The sequence below is a fragment of the Pygocentrus nattereri genome, chromosome 27 (genome assembly GCF_015220715.1).
Source record: "Pygocentrus nattereri isolate fPygNat1 chromosome 27, fPygNat1.pri, whole genome shotgun sequence".
In the NCBI taxonomy this organism is placed as follows: domain Eukaryota; kingdom Metazoa; phylum Chordata; class Actinopteri; order Characiformes; family Serrasalmidae; genus Pygocentrus; species Pygocentrus nattereri.
The window spans coordinates 1,878,532-1,906,453 of record NC_051237.1 but is presented as its reverse complement, the minus strand read 5'-3'; the positions used below and the strand labels follow the sequence as shown (position 1 = coordinate 1,906,453).

General features: G+C 37.6%; 1 protein-coding gene across 1 annotated transcript in view; it reads right to left on the bottom strand.

The window, feature by feature from the left end:
- The window catches only part of necab1 (N-terminal EF-hand calcium binding protein 1), a 49,987-nt gene that overhangs the window by 6,210 nt on the left and 15,855 nt on the right, over nucleotides 1-27,922 (bottom strand). Inside the window, exons 6-9 of the mRNA XM_017708642.2 lie at nucleotides 20,420-20,556; nucleotides 8,280-8,401; nucleotides 6,246-6,322; nucleotides 4,667-4,720 (exon numbers count right to left, since the gene is read on the bottom strand). Coding sequence (XP_017564131.2) covers nucleotides 4,667-4,720; nucleotides 6,246-6,322; nucleotides 8,280-8,401; nucleotides 20,420-20,556 — 390 coding nt within the window. The remainder of the gene's footprint in view (nucleotides 1-4,666; nucleotides 4,721-6,245; nucleotides 6,323-8,279; nucleotides 8,402-20,419; nucleotides 20,557-27,922) is intronic.

Here is a 27,922-nt window from a genome sequence, read left to right as displayed (position 1 = left end):
ATCACAAACAAGCTACTTTTGCTGGTTCATTCTAACAATTCAACTTTTATTTTCATAAAGTAAGGAAAATGTTGATTTCCATGATGTGGTCTCTTTAACATTTAAATAAAAAATGTTTATGAGACACATGGAACAACTGACACTGCAGAGCAACCTTGTACCGAGATGCTTTGCGAACACAGGCCCAGATCATGATGAAGACTGGGGTTAGTGCACCTACAGGGAGGATGCAGACATGCAGTGCAGTGACAGTAGCTGTGAGAGGAGAACAGAGAACAAGGTCTAGGGACAGAGACTGGGGTATGGGCCAAGAACAAGGTTGGGGGAATGTGACAAAATGACTCAGACTAGATTGGAGACAGGAACACGAGGAATGAAGCTCGGGCAAATACGGCTGACTGGAGGAGGTTTAGGAATGAAATGGTAACAGAGAAAAAGACCCAGAAGCGGGAATAGTGCTAAACCAGTCTGGCACAATTACAAGGGGCGAAATGTGGCTAATGTGTCCAAAGCGCTCTGTCATTCACTCATTACTGCAGCCACTGGTCATGTCACATAGACTCAGAACAACTAGTGCAGAAGCAACCTGCGGAGGAAGGCCCTGAGGCTGCGGTAGCAGGTAACGCCATAAATAACAGTGGAATAATGGCTGGTCTTTGACAGGCAGTGCTGTTGGAGGCCAGCTGACGGCCAGATAGGGGCTCAACTGAAGGTAACAGAAAGTGAGAGTTTTCTCCCTGGGGTCAAAGCTGACCTCTCCATAGGCACCGCACTGGTGCCACCTCCCATAAACTCTCACTTTGTGCATCTCCTAATGCTCATGCGCACATGCTCATGCACATATACACACTCACACACTCTCATATAGAGAATCCTTTCGTATAAGCCTCACACATATATGATACGGATGCATGTACCACATCCCACAGGTTGAAATATTCTTGGAGTTATATTTTATTGTCTTTAGTTTTTCATTTAAATAAAAAAAAGTTTAAATTAAGTTAACAAATTTTTCAGTTAAATACTGTCATTTTTTCATTTTTTGCAATAGTTTTTTTTTCTTTCCTCTGTATTTTGATTTCGTGCACAAAATAAAACTTGTGCTTTGCAAATAGTGATTATCTAGTCTCTCAGTCAAGGTTTAGTTACAACTCTATACTGATGGAACATGGAAAGCAGTGGATTGACATTAACTATTAAAGAAATATTGAATGAATGTTGATTAGCTGGGCATACTGTGCAATATTGGTGCACATCTTGCAGTACACAATATATATATAATAAGTATTCAGCCAAGCAACAGTATAAACAGTATATTTATATATTTATATTTGAAAATGTATAAAAGAAATGTGGAATCCATTTGAATGGGCCTGATGCAGTTGATAACATTAATAATATTATTATTTATCATTTTTCAGGTGCTATGCATAGGTTTATAAGTAGAGAAGTAAACATTGACTGATAAATATTGTTTGTTTATACCTCATTTTGTTCTGTACAGATCCACTTATTCTTAAACCGACAGATGGAGCAAACTATTTTAAAGGAGGGAATGTAGCAGCAGCACTGGGGTGTCATGTGTGACTATGTGGCAGTTGCAAAATGTTTTACATGATTCATTGGTCAGGTAGGAGGGGTCCTTTGCAGAATTGGGCTAAGGGCTCCAGGGAGGTCATGATCTGCGTTGTGCATGTAAAATTTATGTTCCAATATTTTTTTAATTCTAATATTTTAGCAAAAAATAGAATTTGTGCACTAAAGTTTGCAGAAAACTGTCATATTTAAGTGTTTTAAGTGTGAAAATGAACAAAACATAATTTGACTCCCTCGTTTGATGTAATTTGTCACACATTTGCTCAACCATGCTCACCCTAACATTAAGTTAAAACATTTGCCATATCCCAATTACTAAATCTAGTAAATTTTACTGTAAAGTGGGTAACTATGCACCAGTACAGTATAGCACTGATGCTGTGCTTATCAATGGTGAACATGTCCACTACTGAGGACGTTGAATCATCCCTCAAAAGAGCTCAGTAACACTGACTCATCACCAAGGTTTATCAGTCTACTCAGGCTTTAGCAGGAACTGCAGTGTTTGTAAAGAAGCTGTTTGGTATGTTCTTCTCCTTTAGAGACTGTCTAATGAGTGTGTTTACTACATGCCATGCTCTGAATTTAGAGTAGGTAATGATCAAGTTTTGATGGTGTCATATTTAAAGACTGTTTTTTATTTACCAGGTACGACTTACCTTACTAAAATTACTCTCTTAAAAGTGTAAAAAAAGTAGATTTATTCTGAATATTGTCTTTTCAAAATGTGGATTTAGTGCAGACTGTATATGTTTCTGTGTTGTGAATTTATATTCTCAAAATTGGTGTTTCTTTACATCCCAGTCATTCATTATATATATATATATATATATATATATATATATATATATATATATATATATATATATATATATATATATATATAAAATTATATTTTGTGACATATAAAATTTTATTTGCCCTCAAGCTCATTACTGACAAGGAAATCAAGGAAATCAGAGCTCACTAGTGGAACTAGTGGTTGACAAATACACATAAAATGCATTAATACATATGTATTATTTGTAGAAGAGGTCGATCTGTAACAGAAGAATCTTGACACTGCTGATGCATAAACAGTAAGACACTTTCTGCACCACCTATCCACTGCACACAGTGTCTGCTCTACAGGCTGCGTCATGGCCTCACAAACACTAATTTATGACAATAAGAAATTAAGCCTCATCTGGAGAAGAGAATTTCACGCACATTCATTACAAAACGTGCAATTAAGCCTCATCCAGAGAAAATTACTTCATGAAGCATAAATGATTAACCTTTTTGTGCTCCTCAGCCATGTGCACACATTCAATCATACACACACTTAGTCAAGTGGTTCGCAAAAAGTGATTTGAGCAAGTTTTGAAATGCAATATCAGTTCAGAATGGAAAATAAGAAAATGAAACGCAGGTCATGCCAGGACGCTATTTCCACCGGCTCTATCCATTGCACTGCTATTTCAGCTCAGTCATTTCTGCAATATTTGTTATCTGTTCATATATTAAAGGGAAAGTCCACCATGCAAAAAAAGTAGTTCAGATTGGTTTAATGTGAAATGGTGCATTGTACAAACTTACCTCTGAACTAGGCGTCTCTTTATTTAAATAAAGCCACTTTATTTACTTTCCAAATCTGTGTATGTTTTATATGTAATGCTAATAATGGTGAACGTAAAGGTAAATCTATTTTGCCTCACAACACCCTCTGTGTGCCTTTTAAGACAAAACCCCATCCAAACTTATTATAAAACAATGTCTCAGGCACCATGTAGCATATTCATAACATTTTGTTGTTGTTTTAGTTTTTTGACATAATCTACCTTTTATCTTTGCATGCACCCATACATATACAACTATTAACATATTGTATCATTTTCAGAGTACAGTCACATAGTTCATTCTCTGGATGTGACATGCACCACTGCATTGTGATCTGCATAATTAATGCAATTTTATTTACTTATTTTCATACTGCACATTATATTTTATGTTTTTTTTAGTATATTTTATTATATATCTTTACTACTTCCCCGCGACCCTGACGGAGAAGCGGCTTAGAAAATGGATGGATGGATGGATGGATGGATCTTTACTACTTCTCGCATTTATGCACCTGTATAATAACGTATGTCAATATTTTTTGCTCTTGTTCTGCTCTTTAATGTACTTTGTGCTGCTGTAATAGATGGTTTTCCCTCTGGGATTAATAAAGTGATTATCTATCTATCTATCTATCTATCTATCTATCTATCTATCTATACAGATCAACAGAAATGAACCAATATTGCTTGAAATAAATATTTCTACATTATCTTTCATTGAAAGTTTACATTGTTTTTCCTTTCTCTTAAAAAGTTACAAATTTGGGTGGAAGCATAAAACACCTCTGACATCAGGTTTCTATCACTGCTGTTATGAGCAATTATGGCTCAGTAATTTTCTCTAGAACATATCTTTTCACATCAAACCACTCTGAATGACTTTTACATCTTGCCTATTTAACTGAACAGAAATATTGACAAACCGATAGAATTCCCCTTACAGCTCGCCGACAGCAGGATCCTACACTAAAAAAGTGTTTTTCCAGGCTTAATGATCGTGTCTGGAAAGCTGACCTTTAGTGCCTGAAGAACGGCGTCTGAGGTTTACTCCAATTGTTGGTGTCTGGATGGTTGCGTGTATGTGGGCATGTTCATACATTCCATGTTTTTAGGCGAACAACAAGATCTCCTGCTGTTTCTCATGCATTCCTGAGCTCACTGCCACTCACCACAGGGTGCCACGGAACTGCTCACGGCTATTTATTATTCCCTCCATCTCGTACAGAGACAACACACTGTGTTCAGTCTCTCAGTTTCACCATATGAGCCCAGCAAGAATCAAAAAAAGTGCTTTGCGACAAGACAGAACAGCCAAATAAGAGAGGAAGAGGAACAGACATCGATGAAAAAAAGAACAACTCGAGAGCCACACTGTTTCCTAGACAACAGCATCTAGAGTGAGTAGTAATGAGTCGGAACACTGAGGGAGCACACAGAGAGATGGAGAGAGGGAGCCGTAAATGAGTTACTGATTTGGTGGTGCCTTCCGAGACCTCCTCTTCTACTGGCTCCAGACGCAGCTCCTAACGAAAAGAAAATAAACAGCACAGTCACAACAAGCCAAATGCCTCTGTTATAATTAACCCTGCACCATGACTCAAAGACACGAAAGCACAGAGTAAATGTAAAGTGAAAAAGGGTGTGTGAGGAAGGATGGAGAGAGAGAGAGAGAGAGAGAGAGAGAGAGAGAGAGAGAGACTAAGAGAGAAATAACATGACACTGCCAGCATGAATCATAAGCCATTTCATAATTATGCAGATGGCAATACGAGTCAGCTAATATTCCATAACAAACACTCAGTAACTGTTCCAGGTGCCAGAATTTGAAGATAAAAATCACTATCTGGGTGTTTGTTGTGTTGCATTACAAAAGTACAGCTTAGAAAACAATGTTATATCTTGTGTTATATGGCTACAGTCACTGCAAAAAAACTGGTAACCTGGGACAAATTACACGCTTTGTCGATTTTCTAATATGCTGAATTTAACATGCACTATTTTATGTTTTATTTATGCCAATATGCTAAATTCAGCAAATAAACATCAATTGTGCACTAAAATTATCAGGTAAATCTCATACCATCATGTTAACTTATTTTCACTTAATCAACGTTTGCCTTCGGGCGCTCTAACTTTTACATACAACTGTAAGGGTTGATTTCATTTAACTTTGGCTGTAGATTCTTATGTACATTCATACATTCTATATTATTTGTGACTAATATTTGCACCACCAACTGGATTAAAAAAGGAGCCCTGTAGCAGAACTTGCCTTACCCAGGGATAACTGAATATCCATTTGTTAATTAGATTGTTAACAGATGCTTGAATATATATATATTCAAATGAGTGAAATAGAACATCCCAAAATACCCCAGTGAAGAACTATGTATATACAAATATAATATTGATGGATATTAATATTAATATTGATTGTACTTCCCTGAGTATTCCCAAATGATAATCCTTTCTTAAGTGAGAAAATCAGTGTACATTTTATTCAATTACATTTCAGTCATGAATTTTATTCATTTCAGTAGATTAATTTAATTAATTTCATCTGTACTGCTTTGCACCTCTTCTGAGACACATGAAGCAGCTACCACTGACCTGAATTATGGGGGAGAGGGAAGACCCTCCTGCATGCCCAAGGAAAGGAAAGCCAATCCTGCTCTCCAGCCACGGACGGCTGTGATATCACCGGAGATCAAACCAGTGCTTAGATCCTCTTCTAACATCAAAACCTACCAGTTACCCATGGCTGTTCTTGAATGGTGTAACATGTGAAATGTTACCCTCCTGTGCTTTCACCTGAAACATAAGCCTACAGCTTTACGCTAAATCCCCTTTTCCCCTTTTGTTGGTTTTAACTTCCTTGTAGTTAACCGGATATCGTTTCATTACCTCTTACAGAGATCTGAACATCTAATCAAAGTCTGTATGCACATCCCTACTCGGGAGCCAAAGTATCAGAGCTTGAGTATGGACATGGGCTACTCAAGTACTTCTGCTAAATATGGCCAAACCAGTTTCTGTGTGAGCCGTTACCTTCTTTTCAAGGCGGTCGATCAGCTTCTGCAGTCTGTTGATCTGGGTCATCCACTGGTTGTCCTCCTCATACAAACCTACAGAAGCAGATGTTTTCAGACGTTTTCGGCACACAGAGCCTGACCTTGGTTCTGTACAGAATTCTTGCACACTGCTCCAGCGTAAATGAATGAGCTTAAATGAAACGGAATGGTGTTGGGGTCTGCTAGTGCAAAACAGATTTTCAGGGTCACGGCACAAAGTGAGTAGAATTCAGAGCCATCTAAAGCTTTCCTTTCTCTCTTAGGACGACTAAGCGGTAGCTCGAGGCAAAGCACAGCCCTTGATGGAAACTCTAGCGAATAGCAAATCACAACAGTGCATTAAAGAAAAGAAAAATGACTCGCTGAACAGAATCAAAGACATGAATCACAACGCATGCTCTACTGAGTGCTTGTGAAGTACTGACTCATGCTGTACCTCGGGCTACTGTACTGAGATAACACGTAGTCTCTTGCTAAATAACGTCTGTTATTGCTGGTGTAACGTATTGACCTGATCGTGGCCATTAAACTGCATTGATTTTGAAATGTTAGAACAGATTGGAATAAATTATACATACCAAAATAATCTAAATCAATTCTAGTGTAATGTGAGATTTGATGATGCTGAGTTCAGAGAAAATAATAATAATTATCTTTATTAATAAACTGGCATGAAAATAAAGATTATTATTATTATTATTATCAGTAGTAGTAGTAGTAATAGTAGTTGTAGTGGTAGAAGTAGTATATAGCACTTTTCTTGCCAGTGGCAGCTCAAAGTGCTTTACAGACTGGTGCTAAAGCTTAACAGTAATAGAAAAAATCATTGCTATTTGTTCAAACATTATATCAGAGGATTTCTGATATAATCAGAATTATATCAAATAAAATTAAAGAGACAAATGTAGAGTGTTAAGAAATGTAGAGTTTTGAATAAATACTAAGTTGAAAAGGTTTCTAAGAAGCGTGCACTAAGCTTGGCGATTCACAGTTTAAAAGCATCTCAATGTTTTCTGTATTTTATGGAAGGTATTTGCAGAAGGTCAGTATCTGCAGATCTAAGATCATGTGAGATTGGCACCTTTATCCATTAATATGTAAAGGAGTGATATGTAATATTAAAGGAAAATTCCACTGATTCTTTTCGTAAGTCAATAACTGAAATGTAAACAAAGTCATTCAGAGTGTTTTTTGTGAAATGGTTTGTTGTAGAGAAACTTACCTACTCAGATCTCTTTACAGTTGTGGTGATAGGAACCAGGCCTGTGACTTTACAAGTGCCTTTCTAGTAATTATATGTAATGTTGATGACGGTAAAAAATAGTGGTAAAATCTTTAGTTAAAATAAAAAAATAAAAAATAAAAAATAAAAAAATATATATATATGGGGGTATATATATATATATATATATATATATATATATATATATATATATATATATATATATATATATTTATATATATTTATATATATAAATATATATAAATAGAAAACATTCTAAACAAATAAAAATGCCTTGCATGTACCTCTCCATCATGAATGGACTATAAAAATATGTTTTAAAACAAAGCCTACTCAAAACTATTATAAAACAATGTCCCAGGCATCAGGCAGAGGGTTATAATCATTTCAGGGTTTTAATAGCTTTCTGTGCTGTAGCTATTAGAGGCATTAAACACACCAGACGTCTGGCTCCTAATACCACCACTGTGAAAAGGTCTTATTCTTAATTAAGAGAATTAAGTCTTTTACATCAAACCACTCTGAATGATTCTGTTTACACCATTCAATCATGCATTTTTTAATCTGTGGAATTCCCCTTTAAGTGAACTATTGAAATGTTGCAGAGAAATGCTACAACTTCGAAACTCCATAATTACAAGGTGACAGAGACAAATGACCCCTGTCTCCTTACAACCCCCACCCACCCACTCTCCCTCCCCATGCATGGGCCAAAGCAGCGTAGGCGAGCACCATTTCCTCTGGAGCTCCCGAGCTAAGAATAAACACCTGAATTGACAAGGCTGAGAAGTGGGTTGTTTGGAGACAAGCTGTTATTCCTTTGAGGTCTTCGATTGGATCGCCTTCCTGACCACTGAATCGACAGCACCTCGGGCTTCACGGGACCCTGCCTGTGAAAGAGACCACAAAGACATCAACACACAAAGACAGCTCAGGTGGTGCACTGCTTTAAGCAGAAGGAGCATAACCATCAACAACCAGCTATTTGAGATACAGCCTGTTCTGGACCGTTTTCCTCAGGATAATAGCTGCAAATCAATAAACCATTACACCCTTCCTGTATCTAATAATACAGCTTTTAAATGGACTAGCATCATTTATCAGACATGACTGGCTGAAGATAAATATTACAGACTGACGTGAAGATGTTTATGCAACAATTGATTGTACGTTTACGCAAAAAAGTATCTGGACACTTTAACTATTGGTAAACTACAGTAAAGTTATTTAAGTTCCTTCATAAAATTTAGCAAAATAAAATTTGTTTCAAAGAAAAACACTGAGAAAAAACAGACTGCACTAAAAGCATTGCAAAGCACAAGGTGGAACCATCAAAGTCTGCACATCAAAAAAATATGGTGCTTCCCAATTTATATAGAATCATTTTCTTTACTAAAGAACTCTTGAAGCACCATATTTTTAAGAGTGCAGGCTGCTTTTTTACAGTGGTGTCAGTGAGTCTGATGGAATCATGAACTCAGATCTTTAGGCCATGGAGAAATGTTACATCATCTTCACATTTCATCAAAGAGCCAAATTGTTCTTCTGCCTATTTGATTAAAGAACTTGCAGCCACTACATGACTGAAACGGCATGATATCAGAGTTGGTGGTCAGAGTCTTTCTCACAAAAGTACTCATACTGAAAGAGCACAAATTGGATGTGCTATTTTATTGCTCTCGTTACGAGGAATGACACATCATTGTGAGCAGCACAACACAGCCAAGAGAAACACACATGAAGGGGAGAGATTCCAAATGATACATAGATCAAACTGACATGAAACACTTGCCTAAGATCATATTTGACAACTTACAGCTGAAGGTGGTGCTAACACATAACCCACATGCATCTAATTACTGTCATAAACTTCAAAATAGCCTTTTCTGTTATAAGACAGTTAGAAGCTAAAGTAATTTCAGTATACATGCTTTGTTTAACCTTAAAATGTCACTATAATGTGGCCAGTCTTAGCGTAAAACAACAGCCTGACAGGCTTCCCTTTTACGGAACACAGTCCACTCACAGTAGAAGATTACCATCAGCACCACTGACTCCTAATGGCTCTGTTAAACTGAAATGACATGATAGCAGAGTTGGGGGATGGAGTAGTTTTCATAAAAGTACTTATACTGAGAAAGAGCTTGCTATTAAATATGAAAGGAGCAATAAGAGTGTTTTAAATGAAATCTCTTTGGTCATGATACTGAGGAAGGTCAGTCCACTGACAATAGAACAAAAATTCCACTTATAAATAGTGGAGTAAATATTGAAATAGTCAAATCAAATTAGTTAAAAATTTAATTTCATGTGCACTACATGGCGCTATGATGCATATGTCTGTCTGCCCTGCAATGGTCTGGCGACTCGTCCAGGGTGTATCCTGCCTTCCGCCCAGTGAACACTGGGATAGGCTCCAGCTTCCCCTGTGACCCAGAGGATAAGCAGTTTAGAAAATTCACAAATTGTCTTTTTTTTGTCTGTTTCTTTTCTCAATAAGGCCTCTTGACAGTTACACATCCCTTCAGACCCATAGCGTTGAGTTGTCTCCTCACAGTGGAAGGACGGAAAGAAACCTCTGTGGATCTTTTCAGATCTGAAGCAGCTTTATTTTCTCCTCTCTCTCAAAAATGAAAGCTTTAAGTACTGGTCATCTGATAGGTACAGTCTTGTTGGTCTACCAGGTCTTATGTGGTTATTAGGAGTCTCATTTTCTCTGTATCTTTTAGTCATTTTATCTCTAGTTTTGGGAAGTTCTGTTTTTGGCTTATTTTCCTTTAACTTTCTCCGTCCTTATGCAGGTGGATAATCCTATACTTAATCTATTCAGATATAAAGGGCCCTTTTTAGCTATTAGGATACTTTTTTTGACATATAGTGTATTAAAGTGATTTTATTCCTTTCAAGAAACCACCACAATGGCAATTTTAGGCATTGGTTTAAATAAAAGTGATTCCACAGTGCTAACTATGGTCTATTTTGGGTTTTCACATTAGTGTGAAGCATCAGAATGCAGGGTCTATTTTGGCCCACGCTGCTTTACTGAACCAATTGGAGAAGCGCAGGTGTCAGGATTACGGCTCAGCTGGGTCCTCATTATCCTCTAAGACACTGTTACACAATGCTGGTCCTGAGAGGAGCCGCTCCTACACCGTTAAGAACGCCTGAGTTCCGCAGCAGCAACAGCATAATCAGCAGCAGATGAGTCAGCCCTCATGCTGGTCTACACAGGTGATTAAGACTCAATGAGACCCAGATATATGCACCTGCACAAACCCAAGAACCTGCGGAGAGCTGAGCCGCATTTAGATTTTGTTCTGGCTCCGCTCCCTGAGATGTTATCATTCAAACATCACAGCAGCATGTAATATCAGGCATTACTGTGACGGTAAATGCTATGGTGTTTTTAATGTGCTCGCTATGGAAACAGGCACCTCTGACAAATGGCACACTGACACAAGCAATGCTACACACACAAAGCTATGAGGGACTACCGCATGAAGGGTAACATGAGTTCACAGCTCATACAGGCAAGAAAACTCCTGTTTGACATTGTGCTTACATTACATAACATTACAGGCACAGTGAAACGCAAATTTCTCAATATGATATGGATTGTGGTTCTTGCACTACAACATATGCTAAGTCTAATGGCTTAACAAGGCCTTTCTGATCTGGTGAAAGCATAATTAATCCCTTAAACTGCATTTTTATTCAGTTACTAATCTTAAAGTCAACCTGAAATCAATTCTTTACCATGTTCAGGTGCCTGTTTCCATTAATCACAATTCAAATAGTATTGACTGTGTCCCCCTCCCACCAGCCAATCTATCATCAAATAAAAATAATCACCTAGCTCAGAGACCCTCCCTGATAGCATGTTTTACTCGATCCAACCATGTTTTTCAATCATTGGTGATGTGAAGCTGCACTGTGAATAACTAAACTGCTGATGGGTGTAGGGAGCGAATAGCAAGCCTTCTAATGGGCCTCTAGGGCTAGTTTTCTAGCTGCTGTTCACAGTTGCCACTGTCATGAAAACTGAACCATGACTGTCATGAAAACTGAACCAGGGCAAAACATACATAAAGTGCTTTTTATTATTACGGTATTTCATCCCTACACTGCAAAAGCTATGAGTAGATTTCAAAATGTGACTTTCAATTTGCAGATCTCCTCAGCAAAATGCAATGTAAATTGTTTCAGAGTTAGTAAAATATGTGAGACATGATTTTACATATCATGGTGACATGGTGGATTTCAGAGGATTAAGACTTGTTAATCAGACAATATGCACGTTATGTAGAGGGAGGTCCAAACAGGCCCATAAGATTTACAGACCATTTTCTTTAGACTGAAAATGGAAATATACACAAAATACAAATGGTTTCAGAGCACAGGGGTTTTTCTGTATTATGGGAAAATATAAATCACTAAGTTTGATACCACAAATCATTTTTATTGTTAGCAGTACCCAGTTAAAAAAAAAAGAATATGGTGTTTGTGTACTGCTATGAGTCTTAATATAGAAGTCAGATGCATCAAGTCAGACTTTGTGGGAGTTTTTATGATCACATCATCTGGCTTTACACATTACTATCACACACACAGGCTCAAAAAGAAGTCCTGGCTCAATGTTTAGGTTTCCAATGCAAAATCAACATTATACTGATATGTGTATGATGACAATGGTAGATCATTCACTCACATCCCTGGAAGACACACCCTTCACCAGGTTATACATTTACGGCATTTGGCTGACGCTCTTATCCAGAGCAACTTACAATTTGATCATTTTACACAGGCAGGCCAAGGTGGTGTTAGGAGTCTTGCCCAAGGACCCTTATTGGTATAGTGTAGGGTGCTTGCCCTGGTGGGGGATTGAACCCCAGTCTATAGCATAGAAGGCAAAGGTGTTAACCACTACACTAACCAACCAGTTTTGACTGAATTGCCTTTGTATTCTCTTTTAACACACTCACAATCATCAGATTTATTTACTTAGTGAAGGGTCTGAAACACAACTCATTTTACAAAATGTTCTCCCACACATTGCAATGATACATTTTCACAAGAGAGGACCAAACATACTTGACTGATTTTTGCTCTAAACAACACAGACTGGTGGGGCTAGGATTTTACGCTCTCTTGGATTCACAGCCACAGATTAAACAGATTAAATCTCCCAATGACAGTGACACCGCTTGGATGACGGCACTATTTTGAAGTCCTATCACAATTTTTTTTAATAGCATAAAATCTAACTATATTTGATCCACAGTGCAGATCATCTCATGACCCCCATATAAAGAAAAGTACATCTTAATATGTCTATGTCACCAAACTGCAATATATACTAGTCAATTTTGTAACAATGCAATGTGCAGCCAAACATTTTCAGTATGCTAGCCCAACAGGCCCAACAGCCTTTCCTCTTCTGCCCATTGACAGTAGCACACTATCAACAGCTCTGCTGATTCCTTATGACCCCTAATAGAGCCTGTGTGTGGCTCAGATGAAAGCTATGGAGTGAATGGGCTCAGAAGAGGTGCTCCAGTAAAGCCAGGCCTCTGGCTGCTGCTCACCTCCTGCGTTTCATCCTGCTGTGCCAGGCCTCTCCTCAGAGAGCCTGCCTAAACACTTCAGACAGAATAGAGAAGTGGCTGCACCATTTCAGTTTGCTCTGGCCACCGGCCACTTTATACACAGCACACAGACAAGAGGAATCAAAACCCGACTGCCAATGTCCAGGACACAACAAATATGTCCAAATATGTCCATTTGGTTTTTGATGTTTGTTTCATTTATGCTTACAATACGAATACATATAAGATACTATATGTGTATACAATAGTGTCTAATATTGACTTGATAGCAATTATCAATTGTCAGTTCGTAATTATGTGAATATTTCATTGTGAATGAACTAGTAGAAATGGTCCGAAAAAGAGGTGCACTGAATCAGGTTTTCTCGATGCATTGAATAGAATTCAATCCAAGGCAACTGCATTAATCTGATGTACAAACTAGCTGCAATGTATTAACAAAAAATCTTTAAACAACCATTGGCCTTCCTTTTTTTCATGCCACCTCTGACATGTATCATCATTAGTCATCTTTCTGATTTCTCAGGTGCACACACATTTAACCTGTTTAGAGCACATATTCTTAAAATGACCTTCGATGTACCAAATATTACTGAAGTAAATTGATTGAATTCATTTTATAGAATGGGAATGTTTTAATACGTTTAATGCATTATAATATTTCTTTAAAAACCTGCATTATAATTACTATTGAGTGTATTGAATCCAAGGATGGATTTCTGACCAGAGGACTGGGGCCAGTGCCCAGGGGCTAACTGCCAGGGGCTGTGGGGGGCCTCAGACCAAAACCAGACCAAGGCCAGAGGTAGCTCAAATATAATCCACTGTAGATATAGATATTAGATTAATAAATAGCCCTTTAATATGTACAAATGGCAAAATAAATTAAATTGATTAAAAGAAATACATATAATTTCTAGTCTGTTTTCTGTTTTCAGTTATTACTAACTCATGGGATTTTGCTGTTGTCATTCATATGAGATATTAGCATTTCCATATACTGTATATATGGAAATTGTATGAGTCCTGTTTTTGCATTATGACTCAATTTGGTTTGAAAGAACAAGAGAAGAAAAAAATCAACTCTTGTATAAAAATCTTCAAAACTCATAAAAGACCTTCAGAAATTACATAAAGATCTCCAAACCTACAAAACTAGAACTACAAAACCTGTAGCAAGGTGGACACAGTAGGATTTTGCACATTAATGAGGCTCATTGTATTTGCATAACAAAAATATTGTTTTCATTGTTGCTGAAAGTGCACATAAACATAAATTTGAATTAATGTCTGATCTCATTTTAGTACCTTAGTGCAGGGGGGTGGGGGGGGGGGGTTGGATGTTGGTCGTCCAAGACCCAGTTTACACCTGGTCACTTCATGTGACTAGTATTTGGATTGTATCCTGATAAAATTTTAGCCACATGCATTTATTCTTGATGGTCAAATACGTCTCTGGTTAGTCGGACTGAAATCTGATCTCTGTGTGGGACGGAATATGCAAATCCATTTGTTATGGATTGTTGTTGCTATAAATAAATAAACATATAAATAAATATATAAATAAATAAATATATAAAATATAAATAAATATATATAATATATATATATATATATATATATATATATATATATAAATAAATATATATATAAATGTATTATGCGGCAACTAAGTACCAATTATTGATATGTTTAGCCTTCTCATCTGCAGTTTGTTTTGCACAGAAGCATCTGTCCATGTTGCTATTAAGCGGTGGTGGACAAAGTACACAAATCATGCACTTGAGTTAAAGTGAAATAAAATATTACTCCAGTAAAAGTAGAAGTTCCTCCCTTTAGACCTCCATTTGTGTAAAAGTACAAAAGTATTTGCCTTCAAATGAACTTAAGTATCGAAAGTAAAAGTACTAAAAGATCACTAATGCCCTATTACCATTTTTGTAAGAAGACTCTTGCTTCATTAACTCATTTTAGGAGAAAATACTATCGTGTCACTCTTGGTAAACCAATCGATTAATAGAATGTCATTAATTAGTCTGACGCTGATGTGTATTGTCTCTGTTCATAAACAAAACTAGCAAAAATGCATTTACTATAAAATGAAAGTGTTCATATAAATTCAGAAAATGCACCAGTCACAACTGCATACGTGTACATATTTCTATATTGTGGTCTACTTACACAAAGATAGGTTAGAGTCCCACTGGGTCAGTGTGTCCAGCAGGTCAAAACAAGCTCAAAACAAAGTGACCGCTGTGCCCTAATTGGTGTTCTTGCTTTGTGTTTCTTTCGTTTTGACATTACATTTTTATGCACACATAAACCAAGAGGAATGATGGATTTTGCTAAATGTAGTGGAGTAAAAAGTGAGATATTTGACTTTTTTTGGAGTGAAAGTAAAAAGTCGCCCAAAATGGAAATACTTCAGTACAGATACACGAAAAAAATACTTAAGTATAGTAACTAATTACATTTACTTAGTTACTGTCCAACACTGCTATTAAGTATTTCATTATGTCCAACCATGTGCATCATCTATTATCTTCCTCACAGACATGGATCACATGCCCAGTGATGTACTGCATGAGGAGGAGTTTTGGTTATTGAGTGCGTCTCGGAGAGATGGATGTGTTTGCACTGCTAGAACATGTGGGACATTTTCTGTGTCTTGACCTTTACAGATATAATCCTGATAGTCAAGAGGCATAAAGTAACCAGGTGTAAAAAGGGTCAAAGACTCTTGTGCCAAGGGTTCTCACAAGGCCATGATCTACCCCTTCTTGAATCGAATCGAACTGAATCGAAATGTCCTTATTTACAATTGCTTTTTGGATAAATGAACAACTAATGAATGATGTATTGAATTGATTTGGTATCAACTCAAAGGTTCACACTCTTAGTCCAAAATTACTTTCATTCATTCATTAAAAGCATTTGTTCATTTTTCAATGGTTACAGCATTGCAACATTTTGTTATTACAGCTGTAAAAAACTAAAAGCAAACATTTTATGTGTCATGGACTTAATAAGCTAAAGAAGAGGGTATACAGTTTACAATCAAGGTTCAAAGTTGCCTTCTTGGTTCTACAGAAAATAACCATTAACTGTCCGGGTTCATGCACTGAAAAAACCCACAAAGCTGGACGGCAGACAGGAGTAGAGTGGATTTAAGAGTATCTGAATGCACCCACAGGAGAGCAGCTTCTTGCAGTGGCTTTTGTGAAGCTGTGTGGCAATTGCTCTCTTTCTCTCTTTCTCTCTCAGCCCCAGGAATAGATGAGAGCAGCTCCACAGCAGCTCAACCCTGTCATTGCCCTCTACATGCTCTAAATGGCTGTTAACATGAGAGGCACGGCTGCATATGAAAAGGACATTCAGTCTCAATCTGCAGCTACACTTATTTCCCCATGCACTGCAGATGGAAACGAAAAGTGCAGAGGATATTTGGCATGCAGACGGCTTGGGACAACGCCTGGAGGGAGTTTGGTTAAACGTATGTGAATGGATACGAGGAAAAACATTGCATCAAATCTAACAAGAGGTGAATTTAGTAATTACTATTAAACGCCACACGCTATGAAACCTAAACATTCCCCTTTGAGGAACTGAAAGGGATGCATTCTCGCAATCAATCAGCATCTTTCATCAGCAACATTCATCACTTCTGCAGGCCAGCTGCTTCGCACTGGAGCTTAGGTAGACCAAAGCACCACAGCTGGTGCAGGTGGGAGGGTAAAAAAGGAAGTAGGAGCAGCCTTTCTTACACATGCACACACAAACACATCATTCTGAGCCACGCAATCACCCAGGTGCTGGAATGAAACAGTTCATTTTGCATTCTAAACTGCTCTCTAAAAGCAGCAGTTCCCCACAGAGCCTGCAGCCCTCCCTCTCCACACGGCATTGAGTCAGAGACATGAGCACTACCTGAGCTCTGGAGGAAGATCATAAACCCCTAATCAGCCAACACTCATACAGGTGATATCAGTGGAGGCCACAGTTCTTACGGGCACGTCTAAAAATATACAACTTCCCGTATTATTACAATAAATATGCAGTGTGAATGAACCTCTAGCTGCACTGTTGGAGGTTCATTCACACTGCACCATCACGTTAAAGTCACTGCAGTGCTGAGGATGATTCACTATCCATATAACACCTGCTCTGTGGTGGTCCTGTGGGGGTCTTGACCACTGAAGAACACGGTAAAAGGAGGCAAACAAAGTATGAAAAAAAATAGCTGGATAATTGTAGAACTACAAATGTAAACCAGACAAAATGGACAAAGAGATACAAGAAGGTGAACTTAATATATAAGTGAACTATATATATATATATATAAATGTGTGTGTGTGTGTGTGTGTATATGTATGTACATATATAAATAATTTTTTTTAAGTAAAAAATAAGACATCCTAACACATCCTATACAATAAACAAACTTAAATAGATTTTTCTGATAATTTTAGTGCACAACTCTAATTTATTTGCTTAATTTGGGTTTCAAATATTCAAAAATTAAAATAGAAAATAAAAAATGTGCCCTAACTTTTGCACAGGATACATTTTAGATTTTTTTTCCAAATATTTTACATTCAGCAAATAAACTGTAATTGTGCTCTCTGTGGACATGCTAACTTATTTTTACTTTGAAAAAACTCAACAAAACATGTATTCATACACCCAAACTATTGCATATGACTGTATCAGTTGTACTTTCAATATTGAGAACTCAATCAAAGCAAAAATCCTCTTACACATAGAAACCATCTGCTTCTCCTCCAAATAAACTATCCTACAGAGTGTCTTACATAGTCAAGTAAATATTGACTGTGTGTGTTAAAGTACTCAAAAGGATTGTTGCATACAGTTAAATAGCACAAGTAACAACAAAAACAAAACAACAAAAGAAAAAAACGTGGCAGAGCAGCAAAATGGAACAGGAGGGACAGCAAACCCTCACAGAACAAAAATGCTGCATAATGGTTGGAAGTGGCCAGTGGTCAGTGCTGCATTGAGCGTTTCAGCGCCACTACATCTTCAATCAATGCTTGTCTTGAATAGAATCGCATTGAGTAACAAATCAAGTCCCTGATTTGAATACCATTTATGGTCCTGCCCCACTAGAGCATCTACTAGAGAGTCTTTTAGGTAAGCATTTACCAGCTTTGCACATCTGGATAACATAACATTTAGGTTAGTTTTCCCATTATTCCTGCAGGTTCTTCCCAACTCTGTCAAATTGATTGGATGCAATCTGTGTATTACTGTATAATCACAGTTTTCTCTACACATCTCTTCAGTGGGTTTCCAATGGGGTAAAAGTCTGGGCTTTCTGGGGGATTCAAAGACATTCACTAATTCATTAAGACATATTATGAAGTGTTTGTCCTTGCCAGTGAGAAGTGTGCACATCCTAGGAATTAGCATCCAGCCCAAAGAGCTGTTTTATCACATCAGACCAGAGAATGTTTTTCCTCTTGCTTTCAAACTGCTTTAAGTGCAGTTTGACAAACCCCAGGTGGGCTGTCATATGTCTTTTACTCTGAAGTGACTTCTGTCTGCACACTCTACCTTACAGATATGACTGATGGAGCGCTACAGAGATGCCTGTCCTTCTGGCAAGGTCTCCGATCTTTGAAACTCTATTAGTGTCTATTGAGTTTTTGGTTGGCCGAGAGCTTGGCTGAACAGTCTCTACAAACATTCCTGTTCGTTCAAAACTTCTCCTATTTCATAATAATGAACTGGGAACGTCAAATGCTTTAGCAGTTGAATGCTGGACTGTTCACATGAATTTTGTCACTGAGGTCTATAGAGAGTTCCATGGCTTGGAAACCTTTTTATTACTAATACATTTAGATTTCAATTTGTCCAATTTTTCCTTTCGTGATCTGCATGCAGCCGTCTTTTTTCGGTGGTTATTTTATTTCCTTTTTTCGTGTATATTCACCTTTCTCAGTTTTTAGTGTAACGTGTGCGAGCGTCGATGAGGCGGACGCATATGCTGAGAGAAGCGAGATTTATTACGGGCAAATCCCCACTCAGGGTCAAGACAGTCCAGGGTCAACGAGCCAACACGGACAGAACATAACTAAACACAGACTGGAAACAGCACGGAGGCCGGAACAAGCAAAACACCACAGGAAAGATACACCACACGAAAATGCACTACAAGAGAATACAAAGATCAGCAAAATCACAGGGGAAAACACAGGGCTTAAATACAGGTTAACAAGACACAGGTGAAAATAATCAAGGGCAGAGTTTGAGAACAAGGGGGCAGGACCGGGAAGAAATCAATGAAAACAAAAGCACATGGAGGACTGGGAGGGGCCAATCCTGAAATTCAGTTAGTCGGATCTGCCACAGGTGGACTAATCAAGCTCTAGAAACATCTCTAGGATAATTAAAGTCAAAAGTATGTAAATGAGCTCAATTTAAGGGATCAAATCAAAAGGACTGAAATAGATATTTCAGTGTTTTATTTTAAAGACATTTCCAAAGATTCCCAAAATTGTGCTTCTGCCTTGATATTATGGGGATTAATGAGCAGACTGCAGCAGAAAGTAAACAGAAGTAAACATAAATATAAATTACACCTGCTGTCTATATACAGTACTGTGCTAAAGTCAGAGACCACCCATTTCATCTGCTTAATTTCCAAAATACCCATTAACCCTTGTGTGGAGTTGGTGTCTGTGGACCTATTTTCAATGTTTACCATAAGAAAAACTGCAATTTATTATTATTTCAACCCCAGATTCCTTGCCCTGTAAAGAGCATATAAAATAACACATTTTCAGTGACTCCACACTGTTCACCCCTCACACATTTATATTACACATGTGGTGTTGGGCTGAAACCGTGGGGAGTAAAAGTGTGGAGGTGCTGTGTTTAACTCAAAATTCTTTTTTTACTTTTGTGTGTCATATTTCCACTTTAAAAGAAGCAGAAAATATGACCAAATTTCAAGTTGTGGAAAAATATCCCTGCAGATTTCTTTGGAAAAGCTAAAGCTGAAAACTGGAAACGGAAGCTGTAACAAAGGCAAAGGGTGTACACACTATAAAACATGAAATTATATTAATTGTCTGTGTAACTTTCTGCTTTGTTTTCCTGACACTGAAGACTAATAACAGCTTGTACTTCATGGCTGGTTTGACTAGTGAAGGGTGGTCCCCCACAGTACTGTATAAAAAATGAATTCTTCCTGAAGCTACTCTGTATGTGCTGTCATGTTTGCCATAAGTGGTGTTTGTAACCCTAGACTGCTGTGTGTGTACAGACGCAGCGTCTTGCCTCTCCTGGCGGGTTTGCTCGGCCGTGGTCTCCATGGCACATTCCAGCGAGCTCTGGAGGGACTGCAGCTGGCTGGTCGTCTCCTTCAGCAGAAAACGAGTCACGAACTGCTCCAGGTGCGTGGCCTCCTGGTACTCCTGCGCATCAGAGAAAGAGAGTTTATAGAGCATCGAGTCCTCGCTCTCTGCAGACTCTCTTTCAGTTACTGTGGATAACAAGCCCCAAGTGGCTTGAGAATGGCTTTGATCACAAATCTTATTAGACCAGTTATGGCTCATGTCAGAATCATTTCAGCAGGCCAGGGGTTTATCATTATTCCCTGTGAACCAGGTGATGATGAAAAGAAAAAAGTTATGCACTGGATGACATTCAAAGAAAACCTTATCCATTGCACAAACCACAATTTTTTTCAAATAAAATAAAATAAAGTTGTAGAATGTTTAATACTCACAGAACCACTTTCTGTAATTAAAGCACTAATTAAAAACCTATGGCACAATTCATATCTCACTGAGGAGAATGTGCTTCAATAACTTTTACAATTCTACAATTACATGTCATTTTTTTCATTTCTGGTGAAGGTCTGACCAGGAAAAATGTTTTCATCATGTTTTAAGAGATTCCAGACTAAAGTGCCACCATCCTGCTAAATAAAACAGAGGAATAAAGTCAACCAGAATGCATTAGACTGAAATTAGCAAAAACACCTGGTGCCAAGTACCCAAGCCCCTTGTGGATATTTTTCAATCAGGTGTGCCATTGTGGAGGAGGATGGTGCATGCTGAAGGAGGTCATGCTACAGGTCTTTCAAATAAATGGATGCGCCGGATCAAGATCATGTAAATTGAAAGTGAGCACTTGAACAATGGTGAGCTGCCTCTTAACTGTGTTTAAATGGCAGCTCAACAAACCAGACAGGCCACAGACAAGAGCTACAAACAAAAGCAACCTGCACAGCTAAAAACAGTAACAGCAGATATACTAAAGCCTGGATTTGGTCTGTACTTTATACAGTATATCATACAGTGCCAGAAACCACATAAGCAAGTCTGTTTGAGACTTGTTTCTCAACAGTTTAAGGCAAGTGCTAGGTATGTAGTTTGAACCAGGCTGATTGGTACAGTATAGTACTCTGCCATTAACTGTCAGCTACTTTAGTCTCATAGATCTAGCACAAAAAGAAGCAAACCTGAGACACCAAACATGTTTCAGCTACTGGACCAAATTTGGGTTATGGGGGCAATCAGGTAAATTAGACTTTTCAAAGGTCTCAAGACCCAGAAGGTGCTGAAACCAGGGACCCAGGGACAACAACTGGAATCTCCACTCTCACATTTCTGTATCTAGCACTATGGCTCTCTCACACTTTCTCTCACAGAGCTGTTATCAAAGCAGATTGAGTAGGGTGGGCAGACAGAGACAGAGAGATGACCTTTAAGAGCCCAGCCATGAGTCACAGTAGCACAGACCTCCATCACCTGCAGCCATTTTAACCAACACAAAACATCACATCTCTCCCATGGTCCTGTGTAAGGCCAGCATTTTTAACAAAGCAGCTCCACAGAAAAGTCAAAGCAGGTGAATGCATGATGCTGATGTATCTCTTCATTATTGAAATTACAGCTGCATTAAATGTTTTATTTTCTTAGTGAAAATAATTGAACACATCCACCATTTTATTACACAATTACTGTTTGCAGAATTTTACATATTGGTGAAAAGAATTAAAACGTAAAATGTGGCCTGTGCAAAATTTAAACCATATTTTATTTTTTAAATTAATTTTATTCCAATATGTTAAGCTCAGCAAATACATAGAAATTGTGCAGTAAAACAGTTCCCTGTAGATAATGTTTAAACTTATTTTCACTTAGAAAAACAACAAAATGTAATGTAACCAGGGGTGTTCAATCTTTTGCATTCAACCATAATTACAACCAATAATTAAAAATAGAGGACTTTTCTACCCACCCAGTTACGTTGGAGTCTCAGCCATATGGCCGATGCATTGTTGGGGATTGAACTCAATAATAGGGCCGACGATTAGTCCGCAGTGCCACTCACAAGCCCAATAGACTAGTCTAATCAAAATTATTGATCCATCTTTCAAGTTTTAAACTTTCTTACACTTCATATAAACCTTATAATGTGATTTTCTTTTAAAATGCAATTTGTTATAAGCATCAGCCACAACAAGGTGGTGGTAATTACAGGTTATTGTTATCAGCCCAGAAATGCCATATCTGTACATCCTTACTGCATTCAAGGAATGTAAACTGTCACTACCATTTCATTGCCTGAGTAGTTTGCCAGGTAAGACATCACAAACACAGTATTGACTGTTTAGATCCATCAGCTGCCTCAAGGTAATGAACACAGGCTTTAACACATGATTGAATGGTTAACTGATGAAAGAGTCTGTTTCCCACCTTTCTTAAACTAAACTTTGGAGAGATTTTATGCTAAAATGCCTTTAGATACCCCCAAAGTGTTTTGCCTTCTCACCCAGCTCTCATAGGTGACATTTTCTTAATAATAATATAAAAGGCTGAAACATCTGCTGGTATATTGCTGGTGTTGTTTGTCTACAGGGGCAGCATGCACATGCAACAGCAGCTGGCTCTCCTACGCAGCCACAGTTCAATCAGCACCACATTGTAATGTTTCCAGTGTAACATATGATTGGCAGGAAAATATATCCCAATCTGGCGTACGAGACAGAGGAAAATCAATACCACACACTATTTCTGTCAAACCCCTTTATTTTTCACAGTCGTCTCTAAGGTTAGCTATGATAAATCTGTTGGTTGCTAAAGATGTAATCACTCATCATAAACCCCATATGACAGGAGAAAATTGGCTTTGCTGCTTAGAGGTTTATCTTTGAAGAAATGATGGTCAATTCTGCTGGTCCCCAAGCATCCTCGCCAGTTTGTAATCTCCACATCTCACCTGTAATTGAATTGTAGATATTGCAATCGTCTGTTGTCACTCTCCTCACTGCCCTTTTAGTGTGCAGCAACTGTTTCTCCGCTTCAGCATCTGAACTGGATTTTCACAACATGCCCCAAAAATGTCACACTTCAGCTTAAAATATGTACGACAAAGTGTGAATGCAGTATTAAAACAGCCAGCATCTATGCTAATCTCCCGTTTCCAACATTTAACCCTTTAATACCAGGCCAAAGCAGCAGTTTATGACTTGTAATCTACTCTTCTCCTTTAATAATGTGATTTATCAATGCTGTTGTCGCATTTATTTTGATATGAAAAGAATGTGAACTAACAAAGCTGAAAATGTATGGATGTTTATACTGCTTGTACCAGAAACTGCCATTTTGAGCATGCAGTCATACAGTATATAAATATGCACATACTTCATACTTCAGTCTTCTTTTATTGTTGATTAAAATGGTCTAATCAATAACAACAACAAATCAATAATAGGTATTTTTCAATGGCAATCTGAACTGCATTCTGAAGGTGTGCACACACAGTGCAACCAACAATAAAAATAGCACAGAGCTTCTTTTATACAGTGATCAACAACATGGTAGCACATAAAACCTGCAATTCCACATGCTGATCTGTTTTTCTATCACCAGTGTGGACATGGACACTCACCAACTACTCTGTGGTCAGATCTTAATGAGTTAAAGGAGACAAACATTCTGAGTGCATCGCAGCCTGCACATTAAGTAAGATAGGGCTAAAAGGCTCATATCATGGAAAACCAAACCTCACTGTTTTCAAAATAAAGGAGATTAAAGCTGGACTATGTAGGACTTTTGTCTTTTTAAAATTTAAGTTTTGCTACTTGACCAGCAGGAAAAAAGCCCACGTAAAATGCTCTGTCTATGTGCTAATGTGAGACCCCCAAGCCTTAAATAATAAGTCAAAAGTCAAAGTCAGGCTATATTTCCCATGTCAGGTTATATACTCCTTGCTGTTTAGTTCTCAAATGTATAACGAACATTATACTGATGAGGAACAGTAGATTATTCACTTACATTCTTGGAAAACTAGTCCTTTACCAAGTTTTGAATTAACTTGAGTTCTCGTTGAATTCTGATTCAACACACTCACAATCCAGATTCATCCACTTGACGAAGGGCTCCAAGGCGCAAAATGCTTTGGTTGCAAAATGTTCCACCACACATTGCGTGCCAGTGAGGACTCCAAATCCCCATAACATACACAGTGCAGCCTTAATGCAGTATGTTAACACAGTTACCCAGTACTCGTTTAAAGTTCACTGTTTTTATGATGTCACAAAAAAACTCAGGATATGACAGTTTGGCCCCATGTCTTTATGCTAATGCTAGGTGTGCTAGTACAGTGCAATACAGGACAGCCAATTAGGTGCAATGTATAACATAGCTTATGAACATATTTTAGTCTTAACTAAAATAGCCTGTTTAATTTAAAGGGATCTTGGTTGAGTATGTCAAATTACATTTTTATGATAATGTTTGGTACATAAAAACACATTAATGTCATAAGTGGACCTCAGGGAAAAATAAAATACAAGAAAATTGCAGGATATGGAGCCTTTAAGATATGAACTCACATTGCGTCCTGGCTGTCAGAATCCCTGACATATGTCTGTGTTCAGAATGTTATTTCTGTCATCTCTTGAATATTTTTTTTTATTATTATTTATTTTATGGAGAATGTTCTGATGGAAAGTGAATTGTATTTTAAAAAAAGATATTTCTGTTTTAATCCATATATAAAGAATTTCTCTACCATATGCTGATTTATATGGGTGAGACATCATTGTGTTTTCTTCAGAGCCAAATCACAAACACTATTGCCCTTTAACGCCTGAAACTAACCCTCTGCCATGCATTGTGGTGTCTCTGCAGGGTCTGGACACAGGGTCTCAGCAATTTGTTATCTGAGCAAAGCAGTAACTGGCCTCGGTTAAGTGTCTCTGCAACGTCTGAAGAATACATTTGGTAGTTGTGTTCTTCTATGATGCTCAGGCTGGCCTTTCATGATAACAAGGACATGCAGTCTCAGCTCTGGAAGATAAGAGCTATTTCTCAGATCTGAGTAATGAGCATGCATATATCAGCATTACTGAGAATAATAAACATAACAGCAAGGCTAGATCAAAGCCAAAAGATCACTTTACAGATTGTATTTTTAGCAGGACTGTTGGCACTAAACTGGTCTCCCAGACATGCTATTATGTCTATTATGTCTATACTGTCTTTGAAGTTGCAATAAAATGCATTATGGTTAACATTCACAACACTGAACTACTTCAAACTATCACAGATCTATATTTAGCAGATTTTGAATGGATTTTTACTACATTCCAGACTATGCCCAATTACAGGCATACTTCCCAGGTAGTCTGCACTGTATAATAACAGTACTATAGGCCCTTATCAAAATTGGTTCACAGACTAATTAATTCTGTATCAGTAAGTATTGAGAAAACTGCAGCCACATTTCCAACATTACCTGCTTATTAATTATAATCAAAATACTTGTATAAATGCATACATACTTACAGGACTCACATCATGAAAAGCCATGCATTTTCTATTTTTCAACACCGTTAAAATATCAAAACCATTTACTGCCCAGTCCATATGGACACTGGACTGCGAAAACAGCCTGTTTTCAGTTCCTTTGTTCTTGTGATGTCACAAAAACCCAGCATATTTACATCAAATTAGCCTACAGCAGTTTAGCTCCACCCATTCACACTGAAGTTATAAGGAGAGTTTCAGTCCAGACTGCTTTTCAAAAGAGGTACGGTACAGAGCAGCCAATATATATATACATACAGTACTGTGCGAAAGTTTTAGGCATCTAAGAAAATTGACCTCAGCAGTGAGTTTATCACAATATACATCAGAATAAAGTCTTATTCATAATTCAAATAAACATAAAAACAATAAAAAGTAACAAGAATTTCTTGGGTCCATATTTTTTCTTGACACTTTCACAGCCGCCACAGAGACTCGTTAATATCATCAATTACATCATGAGCTCAATTTACTGAAGCACTGATTGGTCAAACCAGGAGCTGCTTTATAACTACATATAATACTGGGCTTCCTCGAGGAGCGGCTTGAAAATGGTTAAACAAACACACTAACATCCAGAACATCACTATTTATTATGTATATAATGATAATAATAATTATGAATATAAATACATTATGAATTAATATTCTATTAATGTTGTTTATTAAATATTAACACTTTTCTCAGCAAATCAACACATACTACACAATAAATAGATTTTGAAAATGTGTCTTGAGTGTCTAAGACTTTTGCATAGCACTGTGTATATAGTCTTAAATGCACAGTCACAAAAACAACCTCTTTCAGATGAAGGGAGAAAGGAAAAGGGTCATGTAAACATGAATTACAGCTATTTTGATACATAAACACACTGATGCCATACATGGAATTTAAGAAAAATGTGATATTGGCCTTTTACACTAACAGAGTGTCAGTATGAATGAAGCATGGCTGTGTGTAGAAGTAAAAAAAAAAAAGCAGGTGTGAGGTTTTTATAGACTGGAGCTGGAGCAATTCTGGGAGAACGGCTGTAATATGCTAGGTAAAAGAGTCAGAGGACATAGTGACAGAATATGAAAAACTGCTGCTGATCGCAACACAAAATAGGCATCCAATACCAATTACTGCTTATAGCTGTCACTGATGGTTCTATTTTGTGGAAGATGCAACAAGGTGAAAAAAGACTAGCAAATAAACATCTATGTACATCACACCTTATGCTCACTTCATCTTTTACAGTCCAGTTCATACTGAGACAGTAGTGTTTAACTCAATATGAGGGTATAGAACATAACCCAGTTAACGTTACTGGCATTGTTCATCATTTTGGAATAACAAGACATCACTGTTCAGCCACCCATTTTACAGAAGTGCTGAGGCAAATGAACCAGATAATAAATAGTCATATGTCAGAGGTTATCACTGGCCATGACAACTACAAGAGTGAAACATCACCAAGCCTCAGACCTTGGTATCTGCTAAGCCTCAGAATTGTTCGCAATGAAAATAAATGTCTCCTCTTCTAAGCTTTGGAATCAATTCCACATGGTGACACTGAAGTTTGCCCGCAACTGTACGCACACAAATATGCTGTCACTGTCTAGCCAGCCTGTATGAAAAAAATACATCCTTCCAAACACTGTATTTACTTTAGCCAAGCAGAAAACACAGTAAAATTCAATCATTGGCTTACAAAAAAACAAAATTGCTAGTTACAACATATCCGCTTGTGTACCTTAAACGAGTAATACCTATTCATAACCTAATGTTTAAAACAGAACAATAAAATAAAAAGCCTGGAGACGAGACAGGGTGTGTGGAGTCAGTACAACATCAACCAATACACAATACAATCAACAGATTATGATGCAATTATGTTCCCTGACTCTTATTCTGAGAGTGTGGCCAGCCCTGTTAGTTAATCAATTTGTCTAGTTTTACTCCTTCAAATGGCCT